This window comes from Anopheles ziemanni, chromosome 3 (assembly GCF_943734765.1).
Source record: "Anopheles ziemanni chromosome 3, idAnoZiCoDA_A2_x.2, whole genome shotgun sequence".
Taxonomy (NCBI): domain Eukaryota; kingdom Metazoa; phylum Arthropoda; class Insecta; order Diptera; family Culicidae; genus Anopheles; species Anopheles ziemanni.
This window is the reverse complement of record NC_080706.1, coordinates 70924727-70946132: the sequence shown is the minus strand read 5'-3', so window position 1 is coordinate 70946132 and position 21406 is coordinate 70924727. Positions and strand designations below refer to the sequence as shown.

Genomic DNA, 21406 nt, shown 5'->3' with positions numbered 1-21406 from the left:
CATAAATGGTCATCCATGTAGGGTAACTGTACCAATAGTGGTGCACTTAGTAATGTAAATACCAATTAGGTGTAATTTATGAGTGTTAAGAACACAATATTCTACATATTTGAATCGATTATTATCGAAACATGACTTTTCTTCTGAAAAACATCTATTTTAACCGGAAACCATACGAAATACACGAAAAAAGCGTATTTTGCTTCCTAGCCGGTTGCTCCTATTATGGTGGTATGGTTCCTATAGTTGTGGTATCGTGTTCCTATAGTGGTGGTAGTACGAAAAACTTGAATATATTTTGACTATTACTTTTTTTTGAAGCATATTTCAAACAGAACGGTAAAATACTCCTTGACCAATGCGTTGTCATTGAAAAGACTGTATTGTTTTACCGAAATATGTCCAATTTTAGTTCATAAAAAATGCTTTGAATATTACAGCTAAAACTAAAGTATATGCTTTATAGCGTATCCTTCGCCCGCTTTATTTTTTCTTTCCTCTGCTTCTTCTGCTGAGCCTTCACTCCAGGTCCGCTTTGTTTATTTTGTAGAAACAGAATAAAGTCACTAAATTTACCTGATTATATTGGCCAAAACCGGAATAAAACTAAAATATACTTGTGAAAAAATCTATGGCTACTATAGGAACAACTTGGGTATTTGTGCCTATAGTGGCACTATAGTAAAAACTATGAAAATATAATAAAATTATGCTAAAATGCACTAAGTTCGTATAAATCAATTATATTGGGGTATGTCAGTAGCGAAATCATATAGTTTTAATGATTTTGCAGTGTTTTATAGCCTTAAGGAAATCATGATATTTGTTATAGATTCTTAAGGAATGCAGCATGTTGGGACAACCTGTTTTGAAAATATGAATTTTGGAGCTTCTATATTACGGAATGAGATGGTTCATCTTTTTAACACTCCGCAGAAGATCAAAGAACATTTCATAGAAGAACAAATATCTCCATTGTATATATATCGGCGTAGAGCTAGGATTTTATTCCACTACAACCACTATTAGTACTAGCTCCACTATGGGTGCACTTACCCTAGTTCAGTTTTCGTTTTCAATAGTTTGAATGCTCACTCTTGTATTTTCCCCCAACTGCTACGTAATTTCAGTGCTCATACCAAACAATCAACCACATCTGGCTGGTTCGATTACGATCGATCGTCGAACGGGACATTGCCGTGCTCATCGGACGAATCAATACGATGCCCGTGCCGACTCCGGCAACGGCGGTATGCGGGAGGCTTATAGGCGCAACCGTTGGCACTTTTCCTTCACCCTCGATCCCCTGTTCAACGTCCTATGGGGCTACGATGGCATCCGAAAGCGGATGTTGATCTTCAATCCGATCGCCGCCGAGCTGTACCGCCGAAAACAGAAGCGAAAGCAGTCGACAAACCAGCAACGTCAGTCGCACCAGGAACATCCCTTGGATCCGGTCGATGCGGTTGACAAAGGTGATACCATTCGCTTCGGTGGGAATGAACCGCTGTCGGTTTTGAGTCCAGAGATAGCCCTACCCCAACGGTGGAACGGTTCCGAGGTTCCGCGGTTTCAGTTGGCTCTGAATTTGCTCGCCTGCTTGGATGTGCTGACGGAGGCAACCGAGCGACTTGGGTCATCGGGCCAGTGGCCACCGTTCGAGCCATCGTTGGATGGATCCACCACGGGTGGTTCACTGTCGTCGCCTCTGGATGGAAATGTCAATGTGAACGCATCGGATTGGTTCACGGGATCACGTGGTGGTAGGTGGAAGGCAAATGGATTATTTTGCTCAGGTTTGTATAATGTTATACCATTGTCTGTTTGTAGCATTCAGCAGTGCTAATGGACGGCAGGTGAAGCTTTGTGATCTCACCGTCGAGGAGGATCCCCAAGAGGAGGACCTTCCGGAGCATCGATCCGTTCTGCTCACGCCAACGTTCGGCTCGGGAAGCATGGACGAGGAGGTGCCAGCAATCCCTACACCGAACCGTTGGAATCTCGGGAACGCGGACGCTGGCAGTGGATTCTCCAACATGGCATCCGCCAACGAGGGAAGGTTTCCATTCCGCTCCGGGAGCCGTTCCAAGCAGTCGAACAGTGGTGGTGCGAACGCAAACGTACACTACCGCCGGAAGAAGGCCTCGGGGGGTACGGGTTCAGCAGGTGCGGGTGGCGTAAGCAGCACACTGACCAGCTCGAGCGTGGATGAAAGTGTAATCACGCTGTGTCCCATTTCGCGACGTTTTGCAACCGGGGTCAATCGGGAAACGTTCGAGTCGCTGACGGCACTGTTGAGTTGGGCATGGAACGCGTTCCGCAATTTGTCCGGCGAGCAGAAGAAGGGTACGATGGGGGGAATGAAAAATTCTTCCACGAATCCCATGATGTCGAACAATGCAGGGCTGATCGGAGAAGCGAAGGTATTGCGGGTTAATTCGCGTGACGAAATTATCGATAATTACATAACGTTTGTTTTCTTTCTAGCTTATCGTACGGCTATCGTTCATATGTAGAGCTTGTTTGAGACTTCTGCGGCGGTACTTGAACGCCATCTATCATCCGACCGGATCCCGCTCGACGGAGGATGAAGCGGACGCGCACGCAGAAGATCAGCTTCGGGCGGAGTTTTCGGTGCCACCCTTTGGAAGCTCCTATCAGAACACCAGCTCGCCAATGTCATCCTCCGCGGCACCATTACCGACATCCGGCAGTCACCAATCGCTCGCGGTGGCCGTCATCGAAATACGCACCCTTCTGATAGACATCCTAGCCGATCGGGTCACCCTGCCGGTAATGGAGCGTACGATGCGACGTCGGCTTTGTAAGGCCAAGCGGGAAGTGTTGGCCGAATGTCATCGAACGTTCGTACGGTGTTTTGATATCTTTTACCCGACACCTCCGTTGAAGTGGGAAGTCCTGTGCCGACGGTTGCTATTGTTGCGTGAATCCGACTCCAGCCAACACGTCGTCGGTGGTAAACCGAGCGTGGATCGGTACCGTTACAGCTACGGATCGGCCAGTAGCAGTGCCAGTGCGGAGCGCTATACCGGGCGTCTTCTTTTGAGTGCCATCCTGGCCGGTCTTTGCCAGCCGTCCGTTAACCTACGGGTGACGTTTTCCATCCTTCTTAGCCCATCCCAAACGCCACCGGTACCGTCGACCTCCTCGCGCCCCCAGTCAACCTCAAGCGGGGGTATGCTGATCTCGCGGAATCGTGATATGTTGGCCAGCTTAATCGAACAACTGACGAGTGCGGGTGCGGTAACGAACTCGACGGAGGGTGTCGGACAGTCGCAGGTTGGCGTTCCACATCTTCCGGACTGGCATTTCCGGGATGTGCTCGAGTTGCTGCTGGAGCTCGTTTCGGATCCGGTGCGCCGGAAGCTGGATCGCATCGGAAGACATCGGCGACGGGGTAGTAGCAGTAGTGGGAGTAGTAATAGCAACACAAGCACCGCCAGTAGCTGCCGCAGCAGCGAAGGGGTTGACTACGATTACGAGCTCGACGAAGACGAAGGGACTGATGGGGCGACGGAAAGTGTACGTCGTTGCCGGGCTCCGTCAATTAGCGAGGAATATGATAACGAGAGCTCACCCGAAGGACGCAAGAGACCGATGTCAACCGGTGGTGGTGGCCGGTGCGCTTATCGAAATGAATCTCCCGGCGATGGGGACAGTGAGGGCGATGAGGACGATAGCGATCAGGACGACGATCCGGATGATGACCAGAGTCAGGAGCGATTGCTAATACGCAACGGATGTCGACTGCTGGCGAAACTGCTCTCGGAAATCATCCATCATGGGTGCGATCCGGTCGGTGAGCAGCGTGGCGATCGTGGCGATCAGGAGGACACCACGGCCCAGCAGCCGGCGACAGATTTGATGGTCCCACCGATGGTGCCGATGGGCAGCAACCGTTTGTACAGCACCGGCAGTCGCTTTGGGAAGATTGATCTCGGCAAGACGTGGAACACGGGCAACTTTGGGCCAGACGCAATTGCGTTCACCGTCGATCGGCCTGGAATATCGATTGCCGGAGCTTGTGTAAGTATCATCATATCAGATGCGAAAATTAATGTCCAAACACATTTGATATTTGCTAGAAAAAAATCATTGTAATTGTCATGTAAGCATCCAGAAATGCTTATAATTAAAAAAATTGCTGCAAAGAGAACTTGCAAATTAATTGAATTGTTTAGCCGACGAGCTTGACGATTTTGTATTCAATGTTTCATTGTCTAAATTACTATGCTTCTTGCTACTAATTACTTTAGTTAATAGTACAACAGCTAGACAAGACTAAACAGGAAAAAAAATTGATTCTCATTTAAACTTTACTGCACGTGTATATATCCTTTTATTTTATAGTTGTTGAAACAATGTGTTTCCACTTACCAATGTTACCCTTACCACTAGGCTGACTTTTCTGGTCTGTTCTGCTAATTTCTTTTTTCATTGTTGTCCTTATCACAAGTAGTTTATTAGTTTGTTTTATGTTTTTGGGTTTAAAAGCTCTTTATTTTCTACTTAGACTCTTAGACAATAAAACATATTAAAATTATGAAACCCGTTACGCTACACACGTCCGAACGCACCGGAGGTCAGGTAGCCAGAGAGCGAGGCCAACGCTTCGGCCCCGTCAGCTACGGCGATCCCTTTGTGATCCCGATCGTGGCATCACCCGAAGATGGAACTCATCTACGGAGAGCCCGGGTTCACGCTGCATCTTACTGGCGTATAACAGTTTGTTTCCGAAATATTAGTTGTAGGGTCTTCCTAATTTTCCTATATATAAATATTTTCACTTTACGAAGTTCCATGTGTATTCGTTGACTTAGATTTAGTTCCACATTAAGGTCCACAGTTTCTAATACTACTCCTGTTTCCATTCCCCGCAGGTCTATTCCGGATCAGGCAGTTACGAGTATCAGCTGGAGTTGCTGTACGATAGTCACCATTCATCCCACTCGCACACCTACTCCCATTCGCACCGTTGGGAGGTACTGGAGTCGATCGTCGGATCGTACGATCAAACGGCAGTACGACAGCATATGGCCGAACTACGTTTCAACCGGGCGGTGCTGCTGAAGGAAAACCATCGCTACGCGCTGCGTCTGTGCAGCCAGGGAGCACGAACGCTGTCCGGCGATTGCGGCCAGTCGTCGCTTCGAGGACCCTGCGGAACGGTGACGTTCCGTTTCTACCCGTGCGATCTAAGCTTCAACGGAACGACCCCGGCACGGGGGCAGATACCGGCCATCCTGTACCACTGCACACCGGCCGGTGCCGCTGGCAGTTTCCAGCTTGGCGGGGCAAACGGTGGCAATGGACGCGAGTTGGGCAACTGTCGGACACAAGCGCGTGATCTTGCATTGGAGGTAGCCCGAGCTATTGTTGGTCGCTGCCGGGAGTTGCTGACCGTTGCTCACGAGCTTGCCCTGTGGACATCCGCTTCGCCCGGAATGCGGGCCCCTTCGTCGTCGGAAACATCCTCGACACCTTCGTCGTCCGCATCGTCCGGTGTGGTGGGAGCAAATGGAATGATGCTAGGTGGTGGTGGTGGTGGCGGTGCTGGTGGTTCCGGTGGAGGAGTAGCGATCGATTCGGAGCACAACATAACTCCGATCGAGGAACATCTGGACGTGGGCACGACGGGGCTAGTGAGCGTCCTTTCGTCCAACGCGGCGGCAACTACGATCGAGCGAACGCGTCGTACGATCGGCAAAGTGCTACCGAAAGGACTGCTCGAGACGTTCCGAGGCAGTAGTGGCACGGCCGGAGCAGCCACCCCGTATGATCCGTACGGCGAAATCGACAGTGCATCGGAGGCGATTGGTGGTGGTGGTGGTGGCCCGGCGGCGGTCAGTGGCGCTGCGAACGGTGCCGGTATCGGGATGGCGGCAAATGGAAATGAAATGGAGCTGCCAGCGAGTGCTGCGGCAGTGATGGCCGTGGTACCCATGCGCAAGCGAACCGTTTGGGATCTGTTCCGAGCACGTACGACCCGCTCGCCGTCGGTGGTGAACTGTCTGTTCCGCTACCTGCTTCCGTTGACGTTGGCACAGCTGGAACGCTGCATCCGGATGGATCTGAAGGTGTCGGTGGAGGTGCTCGCGATGGTGCAGGAAATATTACCACCCATTACGGCGCTCAACGAACTGCGCCGACAGCGGAACGGCGTGATGGGAGTGGTGAAGGCCAGCAGCGGGCACATGGGCCACAGCAGCGGTGCGACGCTGATAACCTCGTCGGCGACGAGCATGAACACGACCAGTCAGCACTACTGCATCCTAGAGAGTGACCATCCGTACCGAACGGCCGGACTTACGGCATATCGGGTGCGCTTTCCACCGACCGTGCGCTGGATGTGCCTTACATTCGACGCGCAGTGCGGAACCGTCCAGGAGGAGGATCGCGTGAAGGTAAAGATTCCGAGCCGGACCGGAGCGAGCGACAAACCGGAACCGGTGGACGATTGGTGCACGGTGCGCATGTACAACACACCGTCGCGCTGGTCGTACGGCGGTCCCGGGCGAGCCATGCTGCTTCCCGGCCGCGAGGTAGAACTTTCGCTCGAATCCTGTTCGACGTACGTCAACGAACCGAAAAGTCCCGCGTTCGGGTTCAAGTGTTTGGTGATAGGGTACGAAAATGCCGACCAGCTGCCGCCGGCCTCCGTCGAGCACGGCGAGCATGGCCAACATGGTGGAACGAGTGCGGGGGGAACTCTGATTGCCCTCGAGCACGAACTCGCGCACCTTGGAGGGCGCTGCAGCAGGAACCTACTTCGGAAGGAGCTCCGCTTCGACGACGACCCGGACGATCGGCTGACCGATCCGGAAGCGACCACACTGGAGCGCTATGGCACGACACTGCTGGCGAAGGGACTGATGGTGCCGGACGCGATGCTGACCATCCGGAACGCGCTCGACTGCCACCTGCCAGTGCTGTGAGTATATTCGATATGAAACATACAACTAACCTACAAATAAGCGTAGTTTTACGTGATGTCCAATTCGGGATCCGACCCTGTCTAGAAGTCGGTCTTGAGTGTGCCGACCGTTTCGAGCTTGAGTAGTATTTGCGTTTCTCGGTACGTGCGTGGAGTTGGCTGGACGAGCTTCTGCTCCAACAGTAACATCCGCTGACGCTTGCGGTGATGCCGGTAGCACAAGAAACCTCCGAGGCCACCACCGACCAGAGTAACTCCAAGCAGGGACGCTAGAACGATCACCAGCACCAGGTCGGGTCCTTCGGCGTCACATCCTTCCTGCTGGCGGTATTCCTCAACCGACACGTACGACTCCGGATCGTCCCGATTGGTGACGCTGAATGGTCGCAGGAAGAACACTTCCGGCCATACGGCTGGAGAAGAAATATTCGTACTCTCGCACGTGGCCAGCTGCGCAATTCGGAAAGCTTGTACGTTAAGGGAAAAGTTGCGCGGAATCGCAAGGAATGTTCGGCCTTCGAACGATTCGATCAGATTCCGCTCAAGCATAATGTTGGGCAGTGCGTTCCAGGCGGTCTCGTTCGATATTACGACACCTGTGTCCGAACGGAACCATGTGAGTTTGTGGAGATGAATATGCTAGCCGGTTTACTTACCACGGAATAGATTTGATGAGAGTTGACCGAATGCGTTGCCTATCAGCCATATGCGAGTTTTCACGGCGAGTTGAAAAGCTTCATCGGCTATGGATTGATTGAACACGTTGTCCTGGATAACAAGCTCATCGGTTGCTGTGAAAAAGATGGCAAATAATTATCATTTAGAAGCCCTCCTCCCTCATATCTACACCGTGTCTCATAAACTCTTCCTTTTCTGTATATTTTTATTGTATTGCATTATTATTATTATTATTATTATTATTATTATTATTATTATTGTTATTATTATTATTATTATTATTATTACTATTAGTTAATAATATTACATTTATGTTTCATCGATCAGATCATCGAAAGCTGATGGAAAGTTCTGTTTGTTGAATGATGATGAAACAGTTTTAGGAAAAAGATCTTTCAGGCGCTATTTTCAGCAGTTTTATGAGATTAGGTCGTGATTATGTGTGTCGACATATTAGAAAGTACTGTGGGACTAACGATCGTTAGATGGCCGGAAAAGATTCTGTCGAAGCCTTCGGTTAAGCTTGAGTTAGCGATCAAGAGCACCAGGGAGGAATTTTGCGCAGAAATAAAACGGTGAATGCAAAAAATTGTCCCTGATCCTCATAACTGTAAAATTGGCGCTACTGTACTAGTGTACTGAAACAAGACCTGGGATATCACGTTGTCAAGAAACAGTGATTCATTTAGATTTGAGTTCTTCAATTTAAAAAAAGCCCAAAAGAGTAACTTTCTTAATTTTTCGGCATGCTGGAAGTGTTATTTCCAACGATTTTTTCCGGCAGCAGGCTAACCATCTTTCGAAAAAATTGATTCGAAATTGTTTCATGAAGACGCTAGTGATCGATGATTCTCTAAAGTTTTGTCGTTTTTTTAATTCATCAAGGATATATGCATCTGCAGGCATGCATAAAACTTATCCAACTCTTGTCGGAACGCCTTGTTATTTTGGTCCATAACTGATTATGGACAATTATATCGAATTGTTGAGCAACGGATTTACGGACTTCTAGTACACCATGAGCCGCATGCAAAAGGTATTCACTTTGGTCCTGTTCACTGTCGCAACATCGATGAAAGTTATTACTTAAAACCGGTTTGGGTCGGTTGATTGAAGGTGGAAAATGTTTGAAGGTGATAAAAAATAACTTGTTCTGTAATTCCAGAACATTTGCTATGAATTAATTTATATTAATAATCAGTATCCGGCTAAGTACTATGAAACAATTTATGCTTGTATGAAAATATATTGGAAACGGTGTATGTTCTTAGGTAGAGAGTTTTTAAAGTTTGTGATGGAGGACTTTTTAGCTGGAATCGATCTCTGAACCGATACTATTGATTTTCAAAGAACGCTTGTAACGAGTTGCGGCGTCGAATTTGGATTACGGTTAGAAAAACTCAACATAATCTCGATGTAAAAGGTCATTAAATGGCAAATTAAAACCTTTGTAGACATGGAGACTCCTGAAAGTCTCTCTTTATACTTACTACTTTCAATGATGGCGGCCGGATGTACCGTTTGCAGAAAGGTGGAGTTGGTAATGCGTATCGATTCGCTGACGATCAGTCCCTGCCAGGCCTGCGAGGGCCATGGGTCGAGCATCGTCACGTTATGCAGCTGCAGCTGCTCCATCTGGGCTCGCTTGAACGAGTGGCGCCCGAAGCGGCCAACGACACTGTCGGCGATGCGAAATTGGTGCAACCGGATACCGACCGCTAACGAGCGAATGGCACCGATCGTCGTGCCGACAAACTGCACAGAACGAAGGGCGGCCCCGTGAAACACGTTGGCCGGAAGTTCCTCCAGCTGGCAGCGTTCGAAGCGCAGCGCGATCGGACCAAGGATCGGGTGGCGGTCGTGGATGTTGTTGTTGATAGTTCCGGCCCCGCCCGTGGGAGCTCCACTCGTTTCAAATGCGAACGATTCCACCGTCAGCTGATCAATGTCAATGAAGCGAACCGTTCGGGGTAGAAATCCGGCGCGTAACGCGCGGAACGTACCGGTGGGCACGAGCAGCTGGTGACAGTTGGCGATCAGAATGTCGGTCGCGACGGTCGTGGACTCGAAGGCAGGGAGTATGTATGGAGGTTGCTGCGCTTGCAACTGTTCGTACGTAGCGGAAGAAGATAAAATAAATAGAGCACCATGAGCGCACAATCACATACGGCGGAACTTTCCATGACTCACTGTCGGGCTATCTTTAGAATCGTTTATTTAAAAGAATATTTAGACGCTCGTAGAAAGTTTCTTGCAAACGCCCGAGGTGTGACACAGCATACATAAAATGTTTGTTTTATCACTTTGGACCGGGTTGTATCACACCCGTTTCAAGGTTAAAGCAAATCCCTCACGACCTACCTGTTGCTCGTGGTCGTAATCGTCCGTATCGAACGGATTCCGATGCCCATTTTGCTGGCCAGCCTGTGCACAATCGCACAGCAGCAGCCGGTCCCCGGCACGGCCGCCCAAAAATCTCCACTCTTGCTCGTTCGCCAAACGTCCCTGGGTGCCGTCGATACGCTCGCATCGCAACGGCTCCCGGACAATCTGTTCCAATTGCTCTTGCTCGCCGTATGCAGCACGACCGAGGAGACCACCGAAAAGTAGTAGAAACACGGCGAACTGTCTGCGGTATCGAGATGATTCCATGGTGCGTTTTTTATTTATTGCGGATAAAGTTTCTAAAACATCTGTTTCCGCACACTGAACTGGTTGAGAAACGGCTGTGCACTGAAAATACTCGGGCAGGTTTGCTTGCTGTCCACCGATTGGATATACTGATAACGTGTAGAAGGTGGAAAAATCGGTACCAAACAAGTACAAGCGAAGAATGTGCACGATCAGCCACACACAAACAGTCATGGTGTGCTTATCGATACGACGAATTATCACGCACAACGAGGTCTTGCGATAAGATAGTAGGTAAACGCTTCGAAGATGTCTTCCAGCGGGAGCAGGACAGCTGGCATGACTCACCTTAGGGGCAGATGGAATGTTTGTTCAGTTCACTTTACACGCTTCTCCGTAACTGACCCGACGACAAGTGGACGGATATGCTAAGCAGGTTTAGATTTTGTTTAGTTTTATTACTATTTATTACACTCAAACTGCTCCACACTAGGGTCCCTCATCGGCAAGGGTGATGTCCTCAATGCGAACCGTTTGCATACTGCTGCCGGAATGTTCCGACCGGTTACCGTCCGTCCCGTCCGACTCGTCGGTCGCTTGTTGTACCGCCCCGGTTTCTCCTGCTGCCGTCGTGGCGGCCCTCGGTGCCGGCAGTGGTGGTAGCGGTGTATTGTCTCTCCTCGCGCCACGGTTGAGTTTCTTCATTGAGATAGCGTACGTCGGCCCGCCGGTGGCACCGACACCGGCGGCATTACCATCCGAGTCCGTGTCCGGTGGGCGCAGCATCGTTTTGCGCTCCGGTTCACCGTCGATTTCGTCGTCGTAATCATCATCGTTTTCGTCGTCGTCGTCGTCTTCTAGTGTATCGTTGCCGTTACCGGGCATCCTCATGCGCGGTCGGGGAAGGATGACATCGGGTAGATTGCCCGATTCAACGCCAGCCGAATTCCGCATCACAGTTGCATCACCAATGGCATAAGGGCTGACGCAAGATCGATTGCCTAAGGGAGTGAAAGATAAAGATGAAATTGTGAGAGGTGAGAGAAGCGGAAAATGTGATGGACACAAACATGATCGTTCTTGAAAGACATTATCGTTTTATCATCGGTTTTGTATAAAACCATCCAGTTATTTTGGATTAGAATTGTTTGTCAAAAATGTCTATAAAAACACATTTTTGTCTCCCACTTAAAAAGGATAATGTCTTAATGGCTTACCATTGCGTTGCAATAGCTGGTGATCATGCTCATTACGTAATATTGGCTCGGCATAGATGCCTTCCGGCACCGTCGTTGCGCGGCCATGATCCAACGGAGCCGCGTAGTCCCCAAGCAGACCCAAACTGTCATGCGTCATAAGCTGCCGATTGTGTTGAACCTCGGCATAGATGTGCGCCTGCGGATCCTCGGGTCGCTCGTTATCGGTTCGCGCCCCATCGGTGGGATGCTCCGAAGCTGATGGGCCCAGGTATTGGTAGAAAATGGCATTCAATGCCACGATCTGATCGCCGTTGATGTTGTGCCGTCTGAAGCTCTCCAGGATGCTTCCGATCAGGCGCACCTTATCCTGCTCACTGATGGCCCCGTTGGACTTGGTCAGCAGCTGTTGCATTGGGTCGTTGATTTCGGCCCACACCTTCGGATCGTACGTATCCCGCAGCCAGCGTAGTGCATTTTCCATTACTTTTTTATCACCGCGGGTGAGCGAGGCCGGCCGTGGTTGGACGGCGGGTAGCATGGTGCCCGCTCGGCTGGATTGATCTGTCATGGGTATATGGGTTTCCTTATGCTTGCGATTGCAGTAGATCCAGATGAAGAGGATTACCGCAACGCCCAGCAGTAGAACGAAAACAGCTCCACCGTAAAGCCACTCACGCTTGATACTAGCGAGGCCACCTTCCGCATCCCCTTCTAGAGAGTCGATCTTTTCCGACGGTATAAACGGTGGAGGTTTCAGTTCACTCTGCTTTCCACCTCCACCGGCACCGGACGAATAGGTTGAACATTGATTCGAACCACCCTTCTGGCAGAATTCCGTCAGATAGAAGTGCACATTAACGCGCTCATCGGATGCCGTTTCGTTCGATGCCGGCACGCTTCGGTTGAAGCAGTAGCGCAGGCTTTCCTCAACCTTGCAGGTCGCGGACGCGGCGTTTGCTAACTGCGCCGTTCCGAACAGATCCGCCAACCAGCTGTCGTACTTGCAGTCGCATTCACGGTAAAAGTGCACCGCATCCACTCGACACTTGCGTGCGAAAGCGAAACCGCCATTCTGCGGCTGAAGGATGCTGTTGTTTCCGAAATAACAACTAGCCGCTGAGCCACCGTCAGAACTGCCCAGCGAAAATCCATCGAATGCTCCGAACGAATTACCGGTTACCGTTACGTTCGTCCAGCCCTTCGGGTGTAGCCATTCTTTGCCCGTTTTTGTGATGATATTGTCTACGATGATTGTGTGAATACTGGTATAATTGAAGGCACCGGGGGCAATTTCTTCGATTCTACATAGAAAATTAAAAATGATGTTTTAAATCTCCTCAGTTCAGTCTGATTTCAGAAAGATGTTCAACGATCGCTTCCGAGCTTAGCTAAGCTCGTTTATCTCATTATCTTATCATTGCGACAATACTTTGCTTTAGCAGTGACGTACCTGTTCCCTTCGAGCTGCAGCTCTTTTAATCCGCACCCGTCCACGAACTGCCTCTCGATGCGCTGGATGGCACATCCACGGAAGATGAGGGAATTGCTAAGCAATTTGTCCGTCAGCGCCTGCTGGTGGAGGTTCTTCAAGCGGCAGTTAACGAACTCCACGTGCTCTATCTCGTTCGCATCGAATGCGTGCGTTTCTATGTCATTAATCTTACAATCGTTAAAACTTAGCAAGCGAAAGGATGCCCCGAGCTTTGGAAGACTATCGATGGTGGTGCTGTGGATTTCCACCTGAAAATGATTTGGTGGTTTGTTTGATTCATTTTGGTGTTTCAGCATAATGCAAACGTACGTACCTTGGACGATGTTGAGCCACGGAAGGCGTTCGGCTCGATTTTTAACTCATGGACATCTGCTATAAAAAGTTCCGTTCCATCCACCGATAAAAATTCAGTCTTTAGCCACACAGTTTTCACGTGCATGACATTCAGTAAATGCGCACCTGAAGAAAGGAAGATGCATATGCCGTTCGTTAGGACGGTGGTTTATTGAAAATAAAAATGAGCGAACTTACCACATGATACATTTTTATGCAACTCCAGCCTGCTGACGTTCGATACCAGAATCTCTGGAAATGTGCCATGATTGTTGCACAGAGCACCCTCGTGAAATTCGACAGTTGAGCTGGCGCCCACTGGGAGGTCGCCTCCATCGATCGAAAGGTGGTTAACGTTGTCCTGCTTGAAGAATCCTTTTCGGACGGTAACGTGTCCACCGGTGACCAGCTTGATGTTGAGTGCCGTAGCGCCCGAAGGAAGTTGCAGACGATCATCTAGCACAAAATGTCGATCGATCGAGTTGCCCGACGGAGCTAGCTGACCCCCGAACACGCAGTCCACGGTGATGAACTTGCTTTTGGTGCATGTACACAGCCCGGGACAAATCGGCTCGCTGGCGGAGGTACTTGGAAGGTTGGACACTATCGCGAGGATCAGTGTGAGAGCGGCAACTACGCGGCTACCCATCGAAACGATGGGCCCCGGTCGGCGTGGTTCCATGGCTCGTTTGTACTGGTTTGTTCACTGATGGCACCTTGCTGAGCTGAGTGAAGAAATCGTCTGTTGTGTCACATTTTCGCCTTGGATCTGGCAACTGATAGTTTTGTTCGCGCGATTAGCGGGCGCCACTTTGCCGTGTGTTTGGAGATCTTCTGTTTTCGCGATGACTCACAGGGGATTTATGGTTATTTGTTTATTTGATCTGCTCATCGTTTGGGAGGAGCAGCACGATCCAGCAGCAACTCCCGTTTGCAAACCAATACTTCTATACCTGGACGTACGATTAGGACGGCGTAAGATAATGTTTGGAAAATTTTGTTTATTTTTTCATTGCCTAGCACAACACTGCACTGCGAGATTTTGTTACCCTATTTCCGTACACAATTATACGAGAAATATGTGGCATACATTCATCACAAAAAGACACAGATTGTTGAGAAAAATCACTACGTAAAACGGTCGGTGGAAGCAAATCAAGTTTAATTGCCTCACGCAGGGTCTCGGTGTCGGTAAAGCCGTTTGCTAGCCAAACCTATCACTTCACAAGCAATTAACATCTAATCACGCATGGGAAGGTTCCGATCGGGCGAAGGAAAAAAATAGAATAACTTGCCCTTCCGAACAATTTGTCCACCCGCCCTCCGTACCGAGCCCGTCCGATCCTGTTTGCTCTTGCACAAACGACCGAAGCAGCGTACACTCTTGACATTTTCTCACTGCCCCGCACCAAAACAACACGAACGATCGCAAGAAAAACAAAACATAAAGATGGTGATGAATGGACAACGCAAGACTACTGCTGCAATGGGGTGTGGAAGGGGTGGTGCATCGCGCGAGCTACGAATAAATTTGCTGCTGCTGCTGGTGCTTCTGGTACTGCCAGCGGCCGGATGTATCTTTCAACGAGCTTTAAACATTTAAAGACTTCACTTGCTGCACTGCACCAAAGTGTTTTGAACACACTTCTTAATCTCTAGTCCTGTACAATCATGTATACAACGTAGATGAGTACGATTTATAGGAGCACGAAGTGTTTGAAAAGAATAAAAAATTTACAAAAACAGCTCTACTGACCGCACCCACTCCGCTGGACGGTCAATACGCACTAAAACAAAGACCTGCGACGAACAGGTTTTTAACATTCTAGCGAACGATCGCTTCGGATCAACTGACAGTTCTGCGGCAAGTGTCAACCGCAAGAAGCAAATGTTGCTTCGTTCTAGTAACCCTGTGGAAAAGTGAACCACTGCCAAGGTGGTTACAGCACGGTGGGTTTTAAAAATTTAAAAGGCTTGATCGTAGGCTGTTTAAAACGTTTTTTTAGATTAAATGGTCGCGGCTCTGTAGTAGAATTTCGTATGATATGCACATGTTCAAGCCTCTAATCGATATCTCTTACTTTTACAGCGAAAAAAATTATGAGAAGCAATTCTTGCGCGATTTTATATACGTCGCTGCCGGGTCGCCTGGGGCACGCTTGGCCTCCTGGCTCCAGCCCGAATCGCGACTGGATCCCAGCCGGTGTGAGATAAAAATAATTTCTCCCCAAGCGCCACCCCTGCGAGCAGGATGGCCATCGCACTTCCGGCTGGAGACGCGGGACCAGTACGGGGAGGAGATTTTCGTTCCCGGAATAAAGGTAAGCCATTTTCACGGCCATAGCGATGCATCGGTGCCGACATGAAATACCATAATGCATAATATGAGAAGCATGTGTAGTTGGAATTTTCTTTTTTAACTCTTGAATTTCTTCTTCCCCCGTGAGCTAGATCGAAGTAAAAGCATCACTCCGCCGCGACACATCAGTTAACGCAATTACGCCAAAAGTGTCGCCCGGAACACCGACCGCTGCGCCACCCTCCGTCCCGTACGAACCAACGTACAAAGAGAAGGAAAAGAGCTGCCTGCAGGCAATCAGCGCCATGCGCCCGTATCATGGGTACTCGTTCGAGGAGCTGCGCCTGTACGCGTCCAACATGAGCAGCACCAGCACGTCGACGACGGCGACGACGGAAATTTTAACCGCGAACGATCTGGGTAAAAATAAGTACGGCTTCGTCTGGACGCCGATGGTGGCCGGCGCGTACGAGCTGACGCTGCAGATCGACGGCGTGCCGGTGGTGGTGGAAGACGAGGAGGAAATCTACCGTCTCGAGGTGATCGACGCGGGCGGTGCCGGTGGAGCCGGTGGAGCTGGTGGGGGTGGTGGTGGTGGTGCGGGCGGAAGTGGTGCGTCCGGTGTGGTGTCGAAGGCGCACTGCGGCGAGAAGGGAGCGCCGGGGAGTGGACAGGGGCTAAAGAAAGTCCATCCACCGACGAAGCTGCGGAAGTTCCTAGCGAAGAACTCGGCTGGGTTGCGCGTGCGGCTGCATCCGACGCTCCAATCGGAGCAGATTGGAATTGTCCGACCCAATGGTATTGTCGCTTATGGTGACGAGGTAAGTGAATTGTTGAATGATTATTGTTAAATATTTTTGAATTAAAGTTAACGGGTAACATCGGCATTGATGGGAAAAATACCTAAAAGCAATTGGATTGGATGTAAAATTACGAAAGGGTAACATTGTTTAATGAGGACTGTCGAAAGTCTGTTCGGTGGATGATCCTCAACCTGTTAAAAAATTAGTAAAAAAGACCAAATTCGCACGTGGTAACGAAGTTTATAAAAACGCTGAGATATACTTTATTTTATAGAAATAATAATAATTTTATCCATTGTTTTGTGGAAAATAATGCCACAGATAGTACCTTTGAATAAACATGTTTTTCTAAGTCCATAGTCGTTTTCTTAATTGAAGAGTAAAGATCGCGGAATGATCACGGATAATCGTGGAGGCTCTGTGTCTAGTTTTGATTATGGATCGTAGGGTTTGTTCTCCCACTTAACTTAGAGAATGAATAACAAAAACAAAACCTTTTCTAAAAAATAAAAACTGGTTCTGATGCATCATTATGCAAAGACGAAATATATTAAACTCATTGTTACCTTTCCATGCAGCTTGAGAACGACGACGGTGTCTGGGTGCGTCTGACGGCGGAATCGATCCGCGAGCACTGCCCAGCATCCTGGTTCCCGGTGGAGGCTTGGTGTCTGCAGTACAACCAGCACCTCGGCAAGACGCTGCTGCACCCCATCGTGGACACCTGCTCGACGAAGGTGCTGCTGGAGCACACGGCCGCCAAGGAGGAACCGTCGGTGGCGGCTACGGACGCGGCGGACGACATCGAGGCGGAGGACGACTGCGAGGGCGAAGGTGAGGAAAATGAGAACACCATAAATTACGGTGAGTTTCGAAAGGCCGCTACAGCCGCTCTTTCCGAGGTAGTCGGCGGGGGCGCGAAGGCACTGCAAAAGTGGTTCCACCGTACCGGCACCGACGGTGCGCTGCTGGAGGACCAGGTGCAATCGAAACCGGGCCCATTTCAGGCCCCAACGAGCCTTCCCGCGTTGCAGCACCAGCATCAACAACAACAACAGCAGCAGCAACCATCAACCCAACAACAGCAGCAACAGCAACAGTCATCACCACAACAGCAGCAAGAATTGCAACAGCCATCCGGTCAACAACATCTCCCCAAGCGGGCCCTTTCACCGTCGGTGGCCGAAGCACTGCGAGCCGTGTTCGCCGCCTTCCTCTGGCATGAGGGGCTCGTGCACGATGCGATGGCTTGCGCGTCGTTCCTGAAGTTCCATCCGACCATCTCGAAGACGGCTGGCATCGGGCTCGGCAATGGCGGAGGCGTCGGCGTCGGTTCGGCGGTGGGTATCGGTGGGCAGCTGCCCGATCAGCTGGCCATGCCGACGGTGCTGACCCGCGAGCAGAAGGTCCTGCAGCGACATTCGGTGGAGTTCTCGAACGCCACACTGGACGCCCTGGAACGCAGCGGCAATCGGTGCATTATCAATCGGCGCCATCGGGGTATCGGAGGTGGGTTTGCCGCGGGTATTGACGCCGGTGGCTCACCGTCGTCGGCGTCGGGCGGAATGAATGCCGTTCCGCCGGTGGCGTTGCGTTGCCTGGTGCACCTTTGGGATCAGCTTGGCTCCAACTTTGTACAGCTGGTGGAAACCAACTCGAACGACAAGCGCAACGACGATGGACACGGGGTGAAGGATCCACTGGGAGCTACGCCGGCCGGTCAGAGTTCGGGAGGATCAACCGGAACTGCAAGCGGACCGCAGCTGGTTGCCAGCAAGAGTGGGCTGGCGTTGGCACCGACCAACAACGCTGTTGCCGGCGGACCAACCTCAGGCCCTCAGGGCTCATCGACCGCGCCGTCCGCCAACGGAGTCGCCGATGGAAGCTACTGTGAGCTGTGCCGGACCGTGCTTCACTCGATACCCGTCACCTACCACATGCGTCTGGCTCATCCGGGCTGCGGGCGTCCGGCCGGTGGTCAGGGCTACAACTCGAACGGGGTCTACTGTGAGGGTTGGGCGGGCGATTGTGGTGATGGTGGTCACGGTGTGTCCAGCTGGTACCTGCTGTGCGAGGCATGCCGTAAGCGATACGAAGGAACCACACCCGTGCCGCTGCCGGTGTCACAGTCGGCCCTGGCCAGTGCAGCCGATCGCCGGGGCGAACCGCCACGTTCGACCCTCCCGTCGGAACTGTTCGCCATGATGAAGGAGAACGCTTTCTTCCTGCTCGACCTCGCACCGGTAGAGTCATCGGGCGGTAGCAGCGGGCCGTCCGGAGCTGATGGGTCGCTCACCGAGGTGACGGAGGCATCCGAGTGGCCCACTCCACCGGATCGTCCAGCCTGTCTGGGGACGTTCATCGAACCGGACACGGACCGGCAGCAGTCGGCTGCCCGGTTTCCCGGCGACGGTGCTACCGGATTCCCGCTATCGGGAGGCAAATTCCACCGTAGTGTTTCAATGGGACAAGGTGCGGGACCGTCGGTGGTTCTTAGGCGTCGACAGCGTCGGGAAGATGAACGATCCGACGCTAACCTGCTCAATCATCCATCGGAGAACCTACGTCGGTTGGTTCCGCTTGAGGTTGGCATGCAGCATGCAACACTGGGGGATCCCGTTGTCCCTTCTGCCGTCGGTGCTTCCGGTGGTCTTCTCGGTCGTCCCGCGATGGTATTCATCCTGGAGCGTCATAGCTTGGATCGCCTGCGCCGCCTACTTATCCGCCAGTTGCGCCGCTCACTCTGTCACCGATATAGTCTTCAGGCGTTCAACTGGCTGCTCCGACAGCTAACGGAACCGATCGGCCTGCACGATGTCATGTGGTGGTTCGTTTCGGCACTGACCGCCAGCGACGCAGGGGACGTCGATCCTTCCGATACCGAGTCCGAGCTGGGCCTGGAACATCCCGCCAGCTCGTGCGAGGGACATCTCGGCCGTGGCATCTCTCGAGCCCTCCATGCCCTCCTGTCTACGGTGTCCGAGTTGACGCTACACTTTCCACTCGGCTCACCACTGCAGCGCATCGCGGTCCAGTGTTTCGGGCTACGTTTTGTCCCCTCGGACCACCAGTTCCTGCACCGGGTGAACGTGTTTGGCAACATTTCGCGCATCCTGTCCAAGTCGGAGGAGGAAGAAGAACGTGCTCTCGAGTCGCAGACGTCCCGTGCCCGTGCCGCCGATCTGCTACTGGGCGTGGAGGAGACCGCCATCGAGGTGACACTATTTCAGGACATTACTGATATGTACGAGGTAAGGCTCGCGAGCGGAGGGCAGGTCCACTTCAATCCACCCTGGTTAACTCTTTTTTTGGCCGGCGTTTAGCTCACCGTTTCGTCGAGGCCAGCCCTTGCACCGGCCCTGCTGGACAACTCGACGGAAACCTTCTGGGAGAGTGACGAGGAAGATCGGGGCAAACCGAAAACGATTGAGCTATCGTTGGGGGGTCGCGCTGGACCTTCAGCAGCGGGCCCTGCCTCTTGTCAGCTGGCGTTAATTGCAATCCACGTCGACAACAGCCGCGATGTCGCTGTAAGTATTTAATTCGAAAGTCATCGTACGGCTTTAGGTTTTTTTTATTAAACCGATCGAGTTATCAGCTTGGCACTGGTGCAGTTCTTCTTACTTGGACTGACGATGCTCCACGGTTCTCGGGTTCCAAACTGGTCCAATTCCATATCCTAGCTTCGTCTTCGTTTACGCCATCTTTTCTCCTCAATTGAATCCTACTATACCTCCTTTGTCCTTCGGGAAAACCTGAAAGAACTTTACCGGATGGGTCTTCCGATAGCGGTCGCATTAGCAAGAACATCTCCGGAGGACCTAGCGAGTCTAACTCCAAATACTCCTGAACATCGCCCTTTCGAACACAGCTTAGATAGTTTGTTTCAATCACGGACAAAATCACGGAGGCATTTTTCAACCCTGGGACAATGACTATAGTCCCAGCTCCAACCTGAGTAAAAGATTTTTTTTGGACTGTACTATATCCGGTTGGCTTCCAGGAACCTAAGCGCGAATTTCCTCTTCGCGAAGTTGTAGATGGCATTGCACCTTTTACGCAAAAGGTAATTTTAGACAACTTCCAAAATGAGTTCGCCTACTTGTATGGTAGGCTTTTGTAATTCTTGGAAATGGTTTTTTACTCGTTTATTTGCAGACCGCCGGTTATTCGCCGGTACGAATGTTTAATAAATCTTGTTATATTATCAAATTGAGGAATGTGATGTTTTATGAGTTTTCAAATTTAATATACATCTTCTCCTAGTGTAAAGTAACGTCCCTACTGTTGTACGGAGGTTTGCATATCAATAATGCCAACGGCACTGGGGAACTGTCCCTGTTGCGTACGATAGAGATAGATCCGGCTGCGTGCGCTTGGCAGACCATTCCCGTGTCGCCCGGACAAGGCAACACTGCCAGTGGTAATTCCGGCGCCTCCAGCGGCCACTATCGGCTGGAAATTCGAGGTCCCGATGCGACGCTGCGCATTCGGCAGGTGAAGCTGTACGGAACGCGGGCCAGCAACCTTACCACGTCGGAAGTACCACCACAGCCATCGCTACCGACCCCACGCCAAGTCCAATCACGGCTCTGCGAACAGGAAACTCTTCGTGTATTCCGGCTCCTCACTGGGCAGGTGTTTGGGAAGCTGCTGGAAGAGACGTCCACCCACCGGGACTCGTCAGTTGGTGGCAATGGCGCTGGTGAGCGAATGGTGAACGGCAGTGGCAGTAGCACCGGGGAAGCCGCTGGCACGGAACTATCCCCGTTGCCCTCGTTGTCAGAATCGATACACGATCTTCGGGAGCACGCGGTCGGAATATTGTTCAGCCGGCGGAAGCTAAGCCATCTGCAGAAGCAAATCATCGTGCACGTGGTGCAGGCGATCGAACGCGAGACGGTCAAATCCCGAGACGCCTGGGAAGCGACACTCAACGGGGACACTAGCACGGCGACGATCTACAACGATGCGTACTGCTTCGAAATGCTTAGTATGGTGAGTTGACTTATTTTA

The 21406-nt window shown here is 51.0% G+C and overlaps 1 protein-coding gene across 1 annotated transcript in view; it reads left to right on the top strand.

The window, feature by feature from the left end:
* The window catches only part of LOC131285397 (E3 ubiquitin-protein ligase highwire), a 28188-nt gene that overhangs the window by 3572 nt on the left and 3210 nt on the right, over positions 1 to 21406 (top strand). Inside the window, 15 exon segments of the mRNA XM_058314252.1 lie at positions 1131 to 1380; positions 1421 to 1428; positions 1476 to 1763; positions 1831 to 2326; positions 2424 to 2930; positions 3027 to 4047; positions 4902 to 6952; positions 15378 to 15609; positions 15740 to 16142; positions 16245 to 16408; positions 16969 to 17370; positions 17551 to 17712; positions 17761 to 19641; positions 19714 to 19920; positions 20657 to 21388. Of these exon segments, the coding sequence (XP_058170235.1) occupies positions 1131 to 1380; positions 1421 to 1428; positions 1476 to 1763; positions 1831 to 2326; positions 2424 to 2930; positions 3027 to 4047; positions 4902 to 6952; positions 15378 to 15609; positions 15740 to 16142; positions 16245 to 16408; positions 16969 to 17370; positions 17551 to 17712; positions 17761 to 19641; positions 19714 to 19920; positions 20657 to 21388 (8804 nt within the window).